General features: G+C 46.3%; 1 protein-coding gene across 2 annotated transcripts in view; it reads left to right on the plus strand.

Moving 5' to 3' along the window:
• The window catches only part of NAV2 (neuron navigator 2), a 362,959-nt gene that overhangs the window by 110,784 nt on the left and 235,588 nt on the right, over positions 1 to 16,587 (plus strand). For both annotated transcript variants that reach the window (XM_053673061.1, XM_037150498.2), the window contains exon 2: positions 7,892 to 8,009. In XM_053673061.1, coding sequence (XP_053529036.1) covers positions 7,892 to 8,009 — 118 coding nt within the window. The remainder of the gene's footprint in view (positions 1 to 7,891; positions 8,010 to 16,587) is intronic.

Raw genomic sequence — 16,587 nt, forward strand, 5'->3', positions numbered from 1 at the left:
CCACATGTGCTCAGATGGGGAACGGAGAAGCCAATCACATCTCTGCGCTCTGGAGCCCATCTTTCTAGCAGCCCTGCCTGCCTGGAGACAAGCAGAGAACCAAAAGGCCTTCCCTGCTGAATCTGGAAGCAGCTCAAAGGAGTGCCCCCAAATCCTACTACTTAGCTATTTTCATTGACTAAAAAGTCCCATCAAACCTCTCACGTGAACAGTACTTTCTCTTCCTTTCCACCGCATTTTAAAGGATACAGGGGTCTTTTAAGGAAGCCCCAGCGACTTGATAGGCCTTAAGAGCATCCTTGTGTACATCAACACACTGTTATTCCTAGGGTGTCTGGGAGCCATCAAGGAAAAAGCGAAATTGGGTTAATTTAAAAAGCAGGGACCATGATAACCGATTTGAGAAAGATTCCCGATGGGGAAAAAAATCTGTGGCTCTCAGAAGTGTACACTCTCAGCAACCTAGAATGATTTATTCCCCCAGAATTTAGATAGCCAAGAATTTATTAATTGGAATGTGAATAACAACCATTTATTTAACCCCGTGTGCCAGACACTTACAGGTATGTGCTCATTTAGTCCGTAAACCAACCTTATATATCACCATCTCGCAGGTGAGTGACCCCAACCCTCAGCCACAGCATGAGTCGCCTAGGACCACCCAGCTGTGAGGAGGCTGAGCCGAATCTCAGCCCTTGTCCTCCTCGCCAGCAACTGAGACGGCAGGTACCCTGCCCTTGCGATTATTGTGATTCGTAAGAAAATGCAAACGACTGAAGTTACGCATTTGGGGACAGCAAAGGTGGGGTGGAAGGAGAGTCATTGCCCTCCGGGGTGGGTGTGTAGTGGCAGCGAGGACCCGGGCAGCACTGGACTCTTCTGAGAAACCAGAGAGCAGGGAAAAAGCCACTAGCTGGTTTCAGGCCTCCCCTCCCACCCTGTAAAGTTCAAAGCTCATGTGGACACGTGGCTGCACCTGTAGGGTAGGCTCACACTCCTGGCTTGATGCTGGGGGTACAGAAGTGAATGTGTTACCAGCTTTTCCCTTGATAACAAAGGGTGCGTTTTGAGCTTCTTAAAATTGTGAACGATTGGGTCATGGTTCTGTGTGGTATTCAGGTTCTGGGTGAACACTCTGTGCTCTTGTGGCAGTGTTATTTATGTGCTTTGGAACAATCAGAGCTAAATCATTTAACCACATGCTGCTCAGTCATGGAAATATTATGTTGATGACGTGGCCAAAGTCTAAAGTGAGACATCTTGAACAGAGGCCAAACAGTAACATCCCCTTTACAGCTGATCTACCAGAAGGCACCGTGGATGCTGAATGACTGGTTCACTCTCGCCTTCCTGGTTGCATTTCCTTCTGAGAGACACATTTTACCTCACTCCCAGAACCGCATCCTACCTAATGCCAGTGCTGCCTTGCAGATCCACCAGGCTGCCCGGCATAGTGGGCTGGATTTATAGTTGAGTCATTAGAATGCCAACTTCTGGTGCATGTGCTTTGTGGCACGTTTCTTAAGCTCCTTGCTTAGAGTGCCACCCTCCACACACGTCTCCCTCCACACGCCTCATTTAAAGGCTAATTTCAGTATAAACTTACTATGCTTATTGGTTTAACAGTGTGCAGTTATTACCAGTTTCCTTGTTACAACTAATCAGGTTCTTTACTTCAATGGATCTGTCAGAATTTCCCCCTTTGATTCCAGCCTGCGTGCTGTGGAATGATGTGGCATTATAAGCAAACAAATGATGAACACACTCCTTGAAATTCTGTCAGGGGGAATAAGTGAATCAAAACAAATGCGCTCTGCAGCTGCCACCGCCTTTCTTCCCACTTTGCCCCTTCAAACCTTTGGCAGCAGCCTCTCTCCTGCACCCCGGCTTCTGGAGCACCCAGTCCCCCTTTGGAGGGGGTGGGGAGACAAGTGAGCCCAGGGAGATGGAGGGATCAGAGGTGGAAAGCAATGAGAAAGACGCCTCTGACATTAGCATGAAATGATTCTAGAGCCTTTCTCTAGACTAATTTATCTAGAATGGTTTGATGATCTGGAGCTGGGGGTGGGGATGGCGACTTTGTTCTTTCCTCCTGTTGTGGTTCTTTGTGTTGTCCATTTCTACTGGAAGGTCACAGATCAAGGATAAGTGGAGTCAGGGTACAAGGAAAAGCAGCCCTCGAGGCCCCAGAAGTCAGGGGAAGAAGCAGCTCTGCAGAAGTCAATTCTGAATGCCTGAGGCTTCCACAGGAAGCCCTGCATGCTTTAGTTGAATCATTGCTTAAAATCTTTCGCACATACCAAGCTCCATTTTTGCTGAGTTGTGCATCTGGAGGGAGTCTGTTTTCGATACCTGGGAATATTGCGAGTTTATTTTCCAAGGGCTCCTTTGGAAGAGTGGTGTTCACTGCATGAGCTACTGAAACAGCAAGTGAAAGAGATGGGGCTGAATCATGTCAGTGCTTAGCATGGCCTGTGGCAACTGGTTTTTAAAATAAATCTCATTGTGTTCTTGTGACTACTCACTTATTCAAAAAGTTGAGAGCTAGGGACAAGGGAGGGAAGGGAAACTCCAGATAATTAACGATTCTTGTTGGTTGGGGCCTGATTAATGAGCTGGAGCCATGGAGTGATTTATTTTCTCGGTTCCTTGCCCTTTTCAGTCGATAAAGAGATTTGAGATCCTGGGTTGAGGATTCGCTGAGAGACCACATTATTTAAGTCTCAAATGTAATCAGTTTCCCAAGGATTCGCCCTTTTCTTTCTGTTCAGTTCAATCCGGCAACCGCTTACCAGCCTCCTGCCTTGGGCCCGCTCGCTGTGAGGGCAGCAAAGATGGGTGAGACGTGGTCTCTGCCAGAATCGGGTGGCGAAGGTGAGGTGGTGGAGCCAGCCCTCAAGTTTTCCCATTCAGTGATGCAGCAGAGGCTGCAGTCGGGAAATGGGGAGGGACTCCACGAGGGACTGGCGTGGGAATTGGGCCTTGCAGGGCAGCCCCGGATGGAGGCACTCCAGAGGATGGGGTGGCAGAGACCAGAGACCGGGGAATGTGGGCTATGTCATTTTCCGGAGGGCCATCGTCATTATTACCACCGCACACTCGGTGCGTGTAGACATATATCTCATTCAGTCCCTATTACACAGAGTGGCAGGAGTCTTGTTTTGTTCTTTTTGTAAAGAAGATAGACAGTAAATATTTGAGGCTTTGTGGACCAAAAGGTCTCTCAACTCGGCCATTGTAGCATGACCATAAATGGGTGTGACTGTCTCAGTGGATCTTGGCTTATAAAATAGATGTCTCACGGGTTTGGCCCAGATCCCCATTTGCCAGCCCTGTTTTCTAATATACTGTCAGACCTCGGTACTTGATGCCTTCAGAACTCATCAAATCCTATACTTGTTGCATTTTGACAAGAAAAAGAATGTTTCAGCACTCAGTGCTCACTTGGGACTCATTGCACTTGCTAGAACTTTTGAGTCACAATGCTGCCCTGCAAGAGAAAACACTTTATTACTCGTCACTTGCTCAGTATTTGTTTGGTACTTGTCAATTTGGCACTTGCCATGAGTTCTGGAACGAATTGACAATGAGTACCAAGGAACCCCTGTATTTGATATAATCTCCAGCTTATGGAGGATAAAACTGAGGTATAACGAAGGTTAATAGAAATTCATTTGCCCAAAACCAAGGGCCTGGTTGACTTGGGCCATTCTGAAGCCTATACTCTTGACTTCCATACATACTACCCCCTCTGTGAGAGGGTCAGTATTGTCTGGGGAAGAGCGGAAGACAGTAAGACTGCCTGGAATCTCAGTGCAACTTCAGACAACTTTAACTCAGTGGGAGGTGGGGAGGATGGATGATCTGAGCAGGTGATCAGCCATGCACTGGAAGATTAAGTTGGCAGGGGTGTGTGGGTAGGTTGAAGCTGAGAGAAGAGCTCTTGTCTTAAGCAGCTTGAGGCAGAGAGGTTCTTTTCTTTGGCAGAGCCATTTCTGACCACTGTGGAACATTAAGAGTTCTCCCCGCATACCAGGTACCTGCACGGTCTCACCATGGCTCGGTACTGCGTGTTCCTGCTGGATGGCCCGGCATGCAGAGGGCTGGTTCAGAGGCAGTGCATCTGTCATAAAGTGCCTTCATCACCTAGGAAGGGAGTGAGTGGAGGCACCAGCATCACCTCCCACTCAGCACTATCCTTGTCTATGGCCCCTTCTCACCTCACCTGGTGGTCTTGAGGCTGATGGTGTTAAGCTTCAGAATGCTTTCATGGTCCCTCGGGTATTGCTGGTGGGAAAGTTCACAGGTCTTTCCAGATCTGGAGTCCACTGACCCCCAGGTTTTGACAGAGCATTGTCAGGGTGCCCTCTACTCGTTAGGGAAGGAACTCTCTCTCTGTGTGCCAGCCTGGCCAGTCTCTGGCCTGCCTTTGTTTTACAGTTGACCATAGTTTGTGATTCAGATGGGGGATGCTCAGACCCTTAAAATTGTGCCGTGTGAAGGATGAGGGGAGCGAGTGTCTGGGTTGTTGGCATCCTGGAGGTTCAGGGTAGAAGCTGTGGCTGTGGCTCGTTTTGTTACAGCCCATTTATAATGCTGTTGGTAGATGTCTAATTTTTACTTTTATTTACTGATCACCTAGCACGTGCTATATTCTGTATCCTTTATGTATGCAAGTTCATTTCATCTTCTCATAGCCCAGTGATGCGGAGATGATCATCCTTGTACTGTAAATGAGGATGCCTGGCCAGAGGGCACAGAGGTGATTGGCGGCCGGGCAGCTGTGATCTAGAGCAAGTCTGTGAACTCCAAAGCCCTCCTCTGTACCCTCTGCTGCCTCTGCCTCCCGAGCCCTGGGTGGGTCAGGCCAGGGGCTTCCACATGGCACCTAATTGAGTTATGGCACCTAATTGAGGACAAGCACCTTTCATAGGAGGCCAATTGTGCCCATTTTATAGCTGAATACACTGACTTGTCCAAGGGCAAGAAGTGATAAAACTAGGTTTTAGGGTTTTCATTTTTTAGATTCTTTTAGTGAGAACTTAACTGAATAGAGGAATGGGCCAAGAGTCAGTAGGAAAGTGAAATGGAGGGGTGAATGATTTGAGTCATAGTTATATTTTTATTCAGAGAAGCAGCACTGTAGTGTCTAAGGAATGCTACAGTCTGTCAGCATGAGTTCAGATCCTGGCTCCGCCACTCACTGTGACCTTGAACAAGTCACTTTACTTTCCCACACTTCAATTTCTCCTTGAAAAGTAGGCACACATACTAGTATCTATATCATAGAATGAGGATTAAATGAGTTAATATGTGTAACGTGTTTTTACCAGTGTCCAGCATGTGGTAGGCATGATATCGTTAGTTGCTATTTATTAAGCTACTGTGCACAATAATGGAAAAGTAGATGGCATTGACCCCATTTTTGAGAAAAGAAAATCTAGCCTCAGAAGCAGCTCAGCCGAGGCCGTACATCCGTTGATGCATAGGAGCGTATTGAGAATTAATGTACCTCTTGCTACGGCAGGACCTGGGCTCCGTCACTGACTGGAACAGCCCAGAGTCCCTGCTTTGGGGGAGCCTGCAGAACTGGGACTCAGACGCAGGTCTGCCTCTTTGCCTTTCAGTGGTTTTCTCCCTCCTTCTGGCCGTGTTAACCACTTAATTTAGTCGACATTTCAGATTGGCCACTGTGATGACCAAGGTGAAGATGGTGCTCCGTTTCCTTAGCTCTCTCAGTGCTTACAAAATTAAAAGTGATCGAGCTTTATTACATTTTTGATCTCTGCTAACTTGAGAGTCACGGCAGGGAAGGTAATGTGGGTTCAAGGCCGACCGGAGGTGCGAAGCAGGACCACACTGTCGTGCGCGGTGTGCCTGTGGGTCTCTGCAGCGGACGCCTGGGCTCCCAGGTGGGAGTGGGGTGGACTGGGGTCATCGGACCTCAGATCCTGGCAAAACAGAGAGTGCAGTTCTGCCTTTGCATGTTGGGGTGATACCTTCACAGTCCCAGGTGGAGCAGGCAGAGGTGCCCCCTGTCCGGTAGAGCTCTGCTCTGCAAGATCCTGAGGCCCTGGCCCACAGACCCTGTTCCGGGAGCCTGGAGGGGCAGGGAGGGGCCCTGTGTGTGAGATTACTCTGGGCGTGAGGCTCGGAAGAAAAGGATGGAGGGCAAGCGTCCGGGTGAGAGCAGGGCTTCCACTGCTCCACAGTCACCTGCGGCCTCAGACCAGCTGGCTGAGTCCGGGGAGATGCAACGATCACCTTCGTCATTTTGGCTTAGTATGTGAACTGTTGGTGCTAGTATATGGCCCAGGTGAGGTAGAATGGTTACCGTTTTGGACAGTCATTTGTCCATGTCACTCTGCGGGCGAGAAAAGTGCTGATAAGCAGAGCCTACAGGTTCTTACAAATCCGTGCCTGGAACTTAGCATTCAAAACTGGAGAGAAGATTTTAAGGTTTGTTTCCATTTGGCTTATGTCAGTAAGGGGCAGTGTTACTAATGAGGGTTTTCTCGTGCTTTTTGGTCTGTTTGGAAAAACATATCTTTTGTGATGATGGTAGGATGACTGAGAGGGGCAGGTCTGATACTGGGTTGGCCAAGAAGTCTGTTACGCCTTTTTCTGTACGATGGCTCTAGTAGCACTTAGTTGTCTTTCACTTCATTTAAAACAATTTTGTTAGATTGTATTGTGACAGCTGTCATATTAGTGTGCATTTAAAAAATCAAAATTGGTGAATTTTTGTGCAGCCATTTTAATATTGAAAATGGAAGAGAATAGGCAACATTTCCAGCGTATTATGCTTTATTATTTCAAGAAAGGTAAAAATGCAACTGAAATGCTAAAAAGGATTTGTGCAGTGGATTGAGAAGGTGCTGTGACTGATCGAATGTGTCAAAAGTGGTTTGCGAAATTTCTTGGTACTATTGACATTTTGCTCATGTGATTCTTTGCTAAGGGGCTGTCTCGTGCCCTGGAAAGATGGGTAGCAGCTCCCCTGCCCCCTACCCACTAGAGGCCAATAGCGGGAGATGGCCAACAGACTCAGAATATCCAAACCAATAAAGTGATTGGTGAAAATGAAAAATGTGTCTTTTGTTTTAGGGAAAAAATGTAACAAACTTTTTGGCCAACCATATCCGCCAGGGGGTCTGCTCTCCTGATCTCATGGGTGACCCAGCCTCTGCCTTTCAGGGTGCAGTTTACACCAGTGCTGTGGTTAAATACGTTGGAATTGGCTGGGTTTTGTTTACAGAATCCCAACAGTGAAAATGATGCCTGGCTTTTAAATTAAACTGATTAAATTTGAGGTGATTGTAAGGCCATCAGTAACTCCACTCACGCAAGAGTCATTGAAAAGCTCTGTGTTTTCATAGTTGGCTTTTCTTTTTTTTTTTTTTTTACAAGGGATCCAGACTTCTGAGAACTCAGTTAACTCAATAGCCCTTCTTACCCAGAAATGGCCCATGAAAAGATGCCTGTTGGGTGGTAACCTCCCCATACGTTTTCTCAATAAAGAGAAAAAGATGGGAAGGGGCGGGGTGGTGGAGGTGGGGTGGGGGGACCTCTCTCGTATTTAGAGCCTCAGCCTCTCAAGCAGGCTGGCGCGGGCTGTTTAGTTCCGTGTCCCCATCCCATTCAGGCCTCTGCATGTTTTGAAGCTTTCTTTAGCTTTTCCCTGAGCCTTGATGGCGGCTCTCTCAATAGGCGAAAGCCCAGCTATGGTTGCTGAATGCCCCCTCGGTACAATGCACTGAATGTTAATGGCACTGGCTGGCCCCGGACAGCCCGCCAGTGGGATGGGGGTGGCCGCGCAGCCCAAGCAGCTGCCTCAGACTCAGATGGGGTCCGACCGGCTTCCTAAAGTCGCCTTTTTGCTCTTTTGCAGATCTACACGGACTGGGCCAATCATTATCTAGCCAAGTCAGGCCACAAACGTCTCATCAAGGATCTCCAGCAAGATGTGACAGACGGCGTCCTTTTGGCTCAGATTATCCAGGTTGTGGGTAAGAGCAGCTTTTACTCCGGGGCTTGATGAGTTGCAGCGGAGACTCGGGAGGGCTCTAGTCGGGCAAGGGGAGGGGTACGCTGTAGTGTCTAAGAAAAATGTGGTATTTCTGCCACATGCGTTGAGAATTTATTTGACTGTTCTGTGCTCAAGAGTGTGGGTACTGGCTCCTTTCTCCTGATAAGATCATCACATAGCTGTCTTATCTTGATCCTCTGAAAAGAAAAACTGGCCAAGGCCTGAGGGAAGTGCTGGTGTTCTGGGGAAGGACTCCGCGTTCTCCTTCTGACCTCCTGCTACCTACCTTTCTGGCTCTTTCATCCTCGCCCCTTCTCTGTTGGTAATTTTTGTGTGGATTACTCTGGAAATGTATATTTTTTAAAGGTTTTAAAAAAGCAACAAGGGGATGGTCTAGTCCTGCCAACTCTAACTGGGTCTGAGAAATCAGAAGACCAGACTCTGGAGAGAGCCGGCTCCAGTTTTTAATATAATATGTGGGGGCAGGGAACGAGATGGTGGCATTTTTACTGCTTTGGCCATGGTCTGGGAGCAGAGGGTTCATCCAGGAAGGCACATGTTTGGAGGCTTGGCACAGCTTTGCCATGAGCCTTAGGGAATGTGCCCCAGTGGTCCTGCCTGGTTGCTCAGGGCAGACCGAGGAGGCAGGAGGTCAATTATACGGCATTAGGCTGGTTGTTGTCACTGGCAGCAGCCAATTTATGCCAAGAGATGCCAAGAGAGGAGGTGCAGGGAAAGGACAGAAAGAAGTGCCAGCCTCTTGGGCACGTATTGTTGTGGAAAAGTCTCTTATCCTTCAAGTGTGAGAAGCGAGGAGCCTTGTGTAGTGGTAGCTCTGCTCACATCTGTGGGGAGTGTACCTGAACACACAGGCAGGTTGGCCCTTAGGCTTTTGGACTCTGGCTGCCCCTCAAGGAGAAGGAAGCTTCCTTCTGCCCTGAGATTGATTTCTTCAGGCTGGCTTCCATTGGTCCTCCTTCTCCTTTTTTCTTCCGTCCTTGTATTAGTCTCCATTGCTGTAGACAAATTGCCACAAACTTAGCTGGAAACAACATATACTTATTATCTTTTAGTTCCTGTGTGTCAGGAGTGCAGGTGTGACTTAGCTGGGCACCTGTGCAAGGCTGTGGTCAAGGTGTCAGCCAGGGTTGAAGTCTTATCTGGAGCCTTGAACAGGGAAGGGGCAAGTTCACCCAGAGTGTTGGAGGAAATTATTTCCTTGCAGTTAAAGGAGGTGAGCCCTCATTTCTTGCTGACTGTTGACTATGGGCCCCTCTCAACCCCTGCAGGCCCCTCGCAGACTCTTGCCACAGGCATTTCCCAACATGGCCACTTTGATGACTTCTTGTGTCAGCAAGAGAGAAAGATTTTGTGGGGAGAAAGAACCTTATATAATATAACATCCCATTGCTTTTGCCATATTCTGTTGGTTAGACATAAATCCTAGGTCCTGCCATATTCAACAGGAGGGTATTGTACAAGGGCTTAAACTTCAGTAAGAGGAGTCTCAGGGGTCACCGTGAAGGCCATCTGCCATATTCTTCTGCTTCCGTTCCATCCTCTTCCTCATCTTCATCATCTCTCTTACCAAGTTCTTTTAAATATTTTTCTGAATTTCCTCAACATCCCTATGAAGTAGGCAGTATTCATCCCATTTTACAAATGCAGAAACTGAGGCCCAGGGAGCCAGTAGCTCAGTATCACAGGACTAGGCATCAAGGGGAGTCTAAGCAGGGTGGTTCTGTTTCTCAAACTTCTTTGCTTGGCTATATTCTACCCCCCTCTCAATCCAGAGACACTGAATTCGGTACAGGGCACTTTCTCCCTTCACTCAGTTCAGGAATCAATCATGGGGCCCTGACTGTGGCCAGCACCGTTCTCCTTGCTGGGAAAATGCACAAGGCTTGTAACCTTGGAAGGAGTAGCATCTTCTGGGCAAGGTCCTTGTGGAAGAGGTGACTTACATGTGAGCTGGGTTTAAACCTTCGTCTCAGCCGGGTCATGTCAGGCACAAGGACTGACTCTGCCCGAGCCTTGGGCTGTGCAGAAGGCTTCTACGAGAAACCCCCTCCACTTTCAGCATGGGCAGCAAGACAGAGAGTGGGAAAGGATGGTGCCTTGCTCTCATCCCAGCTTCCTCTTTCCCAATGGTGGGCCCTTCAGATGCTCACTTAACCTCTGCCGCCTTTGTTTCCCCGTATTTAAAATGGGCACAGCCATGCCTGCTTATGAAATGCAAGGGCGATATCCAAATGGCATTTGGTAGGCACTGCCTGGAAAGGTATGTGAAGAATGATGATGAGGCTTCAGTATTAGTGTCAGAGTGTGTCATGATAGATTAGTTATGTCTGTCATGGGCCCAGAAGAGGTGAATGTTAGCACGTACGTCATAAATATAGAAAACATAATGCTATAGAAATGTAAGCTACCATGTGTTTTATTGTTGCTCAGGAGGATGTTTCCCTGAACCTATTCGGATGACATCAATGTCCCTAGACAGTTACCCCTCTGGGCCTGGAGCTACTGGAGTACAACTTCAGAGGTTCCAGTTACTACCAGTGACCCAGGCTGCTTTCCCTCACCCTGCAGGAGAGGCTGGCTCTGGCCAGAAATTCCTAAGGAAGGCCAGATGTCAGCACATGGACCCTGACTGCCGAGCCTACACCCTCTGCTCTGGGAGTGGGGAACAGAGGCCCAGAAAACAGGACGTTGAGAAGGCAGCTAAACACGGGCATCTCCTCTGTGTGTGACTTCTCCCCTCAATCGTCTGTCAGCCGGTGGAGAGATTTAATCTGAGAATATCTTATGAATACAGATTTCTTGGCGAGGGAGGAGGAGCAGCAATATTTTCTGATCAGGTTGCTGAACTTTTCTTTTTTTGAGCGAGAGAGAAAGAGACATCGATTGGTTGTTCCACTTATTTATGCATTCATTAGTTGATTCTTGTATGTTGCCCTGACCATGATGGAACCCACAAACCTTGGTGTATTGGGGTGATGCTCTAACCAACTGAGCTACCTGGTTAGGGCAGGGTGCTGAACTTGTACTCTTTACTTTTGAGGTCCATGTTTTTCTCTGACATGTCCATTAAAATAAAATGGGAAAAGGCATATTTATACATGTGCATGTACTTAATATATACATGTTATATATGTATCTATTATCTGTCTATCTAAAATTTTCCCAGGATTGGAGTCCTGGTGACTCCATCCCATGATGGACAGAATTCTAGTGGTTCTTTGACTGGAGAGCTCCTCTCCACTCCTGAAAAGTCAGTTTCTCTCTGATACCTTTCCTAGCTCCCCTGGGCAGCTGGAGAGACACCCTCCTCTATCATTCCACCAACTGCTGGATTGGGCCAGGGTCTGAGTCATCTTCCTTCCTGGGTTCACGGCATTTAGCAAGGATTAGGGATGAGAATTTTATCCACTGCATCCCCTGCTTCTGCAAGTCTGGATCGAATTGTTTCCAACAGGTGGCTTGGAGGTTTCCCGTTCTTGGGTTCAGCATTCTTCTGAGCATTCTTCTGGAACCGTAGGTCATACCCTCTTCCTTTCCTGGATTCCACCGCAACTCTTAGCTCTAAGTTTTAGAAGGGACCTTTCAAAGCCCCAACCCGATGCATGAATTGCTTGTATGAAAGGTAGTCAACAGATTGTTAAATACTTAATGTGATGGGCAGCTTACTGCCTCCTCAGGAAACTAGATCTAATGCAGAGAATTGGAATCCTTCAAAAGCTCTTCTTTTCTTAGGTCAAAATCTGCCCCTTTGGTGATGTCTCCTTATAAGTACTAGCTCTCTCCTCTAGGGCTACAAAAACAACAACAGCCCAACAACAACAACAACAATCTAATGAGAGACAATGAGAGCATCAAAATAATTGAAGATGGTCATGGATTATAACCATAAAATAAAATAGGAATCTATGTCTTTACTGATAAATAAATAGATACATCCACAGAGCAGAGAGGGCTCAGCAGTGCAGGAGAATGCTGACTGAGACATGTAGATGGAGTTGCGGTCTCAGTGGTAAAGATTAGTTAAAGCAAGAATTATTGATGGATGCTGAAATCGAGGGAGGAAAGTTTGATGAGAAGCAGACCATTTGCATGGTCTCAGAATGTCTCTTCCCTGATTGCTTATTAGTTCCAAGGGGGAATATAGTAATCACACCAGGGAGAATCCAGACATCATGACCAGCTGGTCAAAATGACTTTACACGTGAGGGGTGGCTGGATGTCACGTGCTTCCTGATGCCATACCTGAGAGAACACAACATCACGGACGGTGAATTTTCGTCAGGGATGGAAAACCTGAAACTAATCACCAGGAATCTCAGACAAACCCAAATTGTGGCATATTCCCATACAAAAAAAAAATCCAAAACTGGTCTGCACTGTTCCAAAATGTCAGTGTTGTGAAAGACTAAGGAAGGCTGGGAGATCGTTCAAGACTAAACAAACAGGACAGCTAAATGCACTGTATGGTCTGGATTGGGGAATAAAATGCTACAGAGGACATTTTTGCATCAATTGACAAAATTGGAACATTGGAATTGTATCAGTGCTAAATTTTCTGAATTTCCTAACTCTGTAGTTAGATAGTATTCTTGTCCTTTGTAAATTCATGTGAAGTGTAAGAGGCAAAGAACACTAAAATGTTTCAGGAAAAATGTGTTTCTATACAGAGAAAGGGGTCAAGGCAGAAGGGAGAAAATGAGAATGGATGAAGGAATGCGGGAATTCTCTGTACTATTTCTGTAACTTTCCTGTAAGTTTGAAGTTATTTCAGAATAAAAAATTAAAAAGAACACAGCTAAATGAAGGCACATCAAACTTGGCAGGCAGGAAGTTTGTCCCTTAAAGGACAGCCTCTTTCTAGACACAGGGGGAGTATCGTGCATAGTGATTAAGGACCTGTGGTGCTATGAGACCAGACCCATGATTGGGGCGGGGGTGGAGGAGGTAGGGATCAGGGAATTAATTACACCTATAAGCCAAACTTGGAGTGAGTGAGGTGGAGTTAGCTGGGTGAAGCAGTCAGGAGGGGCATTCCTGGTAGAGGAAATAGTGTGTAAAACAGCTGGGGCTTAGAGAGCCAGAGGAACAGCAAGGCAAAATCAGGCAGGGCCACCAGGTACAGGAAAGTGAATTCTGGGCTTTAGCCTCAGAACAAAAGCCAGGGGTTGGAAGAGCTGATTTTCGGGTTGGGGAGTGACATGCTCAGAGGTGACTTGAAGGAAAACCTTAAATGCTTTTCACAGACACTGCTCCTATCTGAGTCGTCATCCATTCTAGACACCCCTGGAGGCGAGCTTTCTAGATAGTGGGGTTGTTTGGGGCCCCTATTATTTCATCGTTGTCTTCTGCCTGGTAAACAGAAATGGGCATTCGCTCCTGCCTTTTTGTGTCCTTCCTTTAGGGACTGAAGGGTGGATCTCTCTGTGCTCAACCTCTCGTTAGGCTGATTATCTTCTTGAGTCATGAGCTGTCCAGACTCAGCAGTTCCGCCAGCCCACTACAGTATCGTCTCTGTGAGTTATTAGAAAAGTTTACAAGGCCAGGATAAACAGCATGAATCAAGAGAGAGAGAGAGAGAGAGAGAGACATAGGCTCCGTCCTCCTGCTTACATTGCTGTCATCGGGGAAGATGCCAGAAGTGATTGGAGTGAGGGAAGGGGCAAAGGGGTGGGAGAAATAGAAAAAAGATGAGAGAGAAAGAAGGAAATAGGATGAACAAGAAGGATTGGAGACGAAGAAGCTTAGATAGGAAGGGTTTCCTGTAGGAGGTGAGGAGAGCTGATAGCTCATTTTCTGTCACCATTTGGGCTGCCTCTCTGCACAACAGGGAAGTTCAAACACACAGGAGTGTACCTTCTTTCCCTTGATGACCTACTACCGCTGCGTGGCCTTGGGTAAGTCAACTACATTCCTGGGCAGCTAGTTTCTCTTCTCATGGGTAGGGCTGCCGGCTGTCCAATGCACATGCATAGATGCCCCGTATAGACGCATGGACTTGTGAAACTCTTTAACTTATCAGAGGAGGTCTTTGGAAAGTAATGACCTTGATGCCACTCATTGTATTTAAAAAGTGTGTGCCAATGGCCCTGACCAATGTGGCTCCGTCGGTTGGGCATCGTTCTGTAAAGTGAAAGGTCGATGGTTCAATTCCTGGTGAGGGCATGTGCCTGGGCTGTGGGCTCAGTCCCCAGGTGGGGCAGTATGAGAGACAACCAATTGATATTTCTCTCTCACAGTGATGTTTTTCTTCTTCTCTTCCTCCCTCTCTTGCCCTCTCTCTTAAAGTAAATAATATCTTAAAAAACACAGAAAGTACACGAATGCTTTCCAGTTACTAACATGTTACTTATACACTGATAAGTTACTGCATTAATGGGCTAAGAATGTATTGAACACACTGGGATGAATAAATTACTGTTTAGTGGGGATAACTTAGGAATACTGGTTGTAATCACAGTTGAGGACTTTGGGGGCAAATGCCTTTGCACATGGCTTTCTGCTTTGAGGCTGTAGCCAAAGACCCCGTATAAGATTTAATCAGTTTGGCTCTGAAAATCAAGCTCTTCCTTCTTCTTACTAACAGAATCAGAACTGCTATTATCACCGTAAGTATTTATGACAACCATAGACATACTTGAGAATTTAAAGAAGTATTTAAATTACACGAAATTGCAAACTAGGAGGTCCACAACTCACTTTGCATTTTATAAAGCATTTATTTTGAGTTTGGGCTTAGTCATTTGATCTGTCTCCTCCCATACAGCCTTTAGCGTGGTCGTGAACAGGCTCCATTCCAGCCTATTCATGACCATGCTAAATGGCAGAATCAGGCTTATAGGAGTTGTGATTATTTGAATTCAAGGAGCATGTGACTGTGGTGGTGACAGACCATGGAAAGGACTGAGAGGAGTAATTAGGCCACGCCCTTTCATTTCATTTATCCAGATGAATTATAAAGAATCTTTAAAATTATTTCTTAAGGTCACACTTATCCATCCTTCACCTTAATGAACACTAATGACCTAATGCCGAATTGGGTATTGATCAATGACTTACGACTTCGGCCATTATGAGTATCCAGTTGGAAGATACCTCGAATGTCATTGACACCCCAAAGCCACACATTTATTCTCCATGTGGTACATCAGAATCCAAGGTCAGAGTGCAGGCCTGCCACATGTAGAGGAGTGCCATTTATCGAGGGTCATTTTTAAAAAATCTTCCATACATACGTCTGTATTTACAAGTGAAAGCACAAAACAGGCAATGATACTTCGTTCTTTGAAGTGGTCAGAGTGCCCCATCCTTAGCTCCACTCAACAAACATCGATGGAGTGGTTACTGTGTGTCAGGCACTGTCCTAGGCTCTGGTACCAGTAGGAACAAAGCAGATACAAGTCCTTGTTCTTGGGGAGTTTATCTGCTAGTATTATGTGCAGCTAATTGTATTTTCTGGTGCACTGAAGAGCAAATACCCGTTCATCTGAATCCGATTCATCGGGCATCGTTTACTATTTTCTGGTGCACTGAAGAACAAATATCCATTCATTTTAATTCCATTCACTGGGCATCTTTAACATGCTTTGTAAATGCTTTGTGGCACCTCCTCTGGGAGTAGAGGAAGCAGGTGGTAGAAGGGGCATTTCTAAAATGCCTGTCCCAGTGTTCTCTTGAGAAAACGCAGTGGGGATCTCTCTAAAGATCCCCTCAGCTGGCTCATAAGCCCACCTTCCTTTTTTTTATGTTGTCAAACGTACTTTTGGCAAAGTCTAAAGACAATGGAGATTAGATTGTATGTATACTATCCAGACAGTCTCATGGTAATTCAATTTTTAAATAATTTCTTGTCACTAGTTTGCATTATTTTTCGCTTTTCTCTCAAGGTAGAAACACTAGAGAAAAAAAAAAAAGAGCCCAGCTGAGGAGACCAAGAGCCATGGTCAGGTTCAGGTACTAGAGGCTGGGGACACTCGGACTCCATTACTCTTTTTATGTCTTTTTTCTTCATGGAAATTTATTAAAGTTGGATGTGCTATATATTTTTTGGAATTCAATTTTGCGAGCACTTATGAGCCCTAAGGATATACCTGTGAAACACAGCAAGTCTGTCAGGGGGAGCCAAGAAAAGGAGTTAGTTACTAATTAGATGATTTAGAGCAACACAGAGGTAGGTACAGGGTGCTGAGAATCCAAGAGAACTGGGTGTGCCTTATTCTCCTGGGGTGGGGCATGGGGTGAAAGATCTCAGAACTAGGGAGGAAGCTGGCTTCCCAGAGAAGGCAAATTCCTAGTTCTTTACTGTGGAGTCCTATCTGAGTTTCTGGGCTTAGCTCAGATGGAGACGTTAAAAAAGAAATTTTTAATTTTATATATTTTACATAGATGATAAGACTGTGTATTGTTGGGTTAATGATAGCTGCCATTTGTAGACCACTTACTGTGTGCTAGGCACTGTGCTAAGCATTTTCTGGCATCATATAATCTATTTCTCATAGCCCCTCCTGTGAAGTTGGCGGTATTAGTTCCATTTCACAGAT

This window comes from Artibeus jamaicensis, unplaced genomic scaffold (assembly GCF_021234435.1).
Source record: "Artibeus jamaicensis isolate MK-2021 breed Jamaican fruit bat unplaced genomic scaffold, CSHL_Jam_final contig_797, whole genome shotgun sequence".
NCBI lineage: Eukaryota > Metazoa > Chordata > Mammalia > Chiroptera > Phyllostomidae > Artibeus > Artibeus jamaicensis.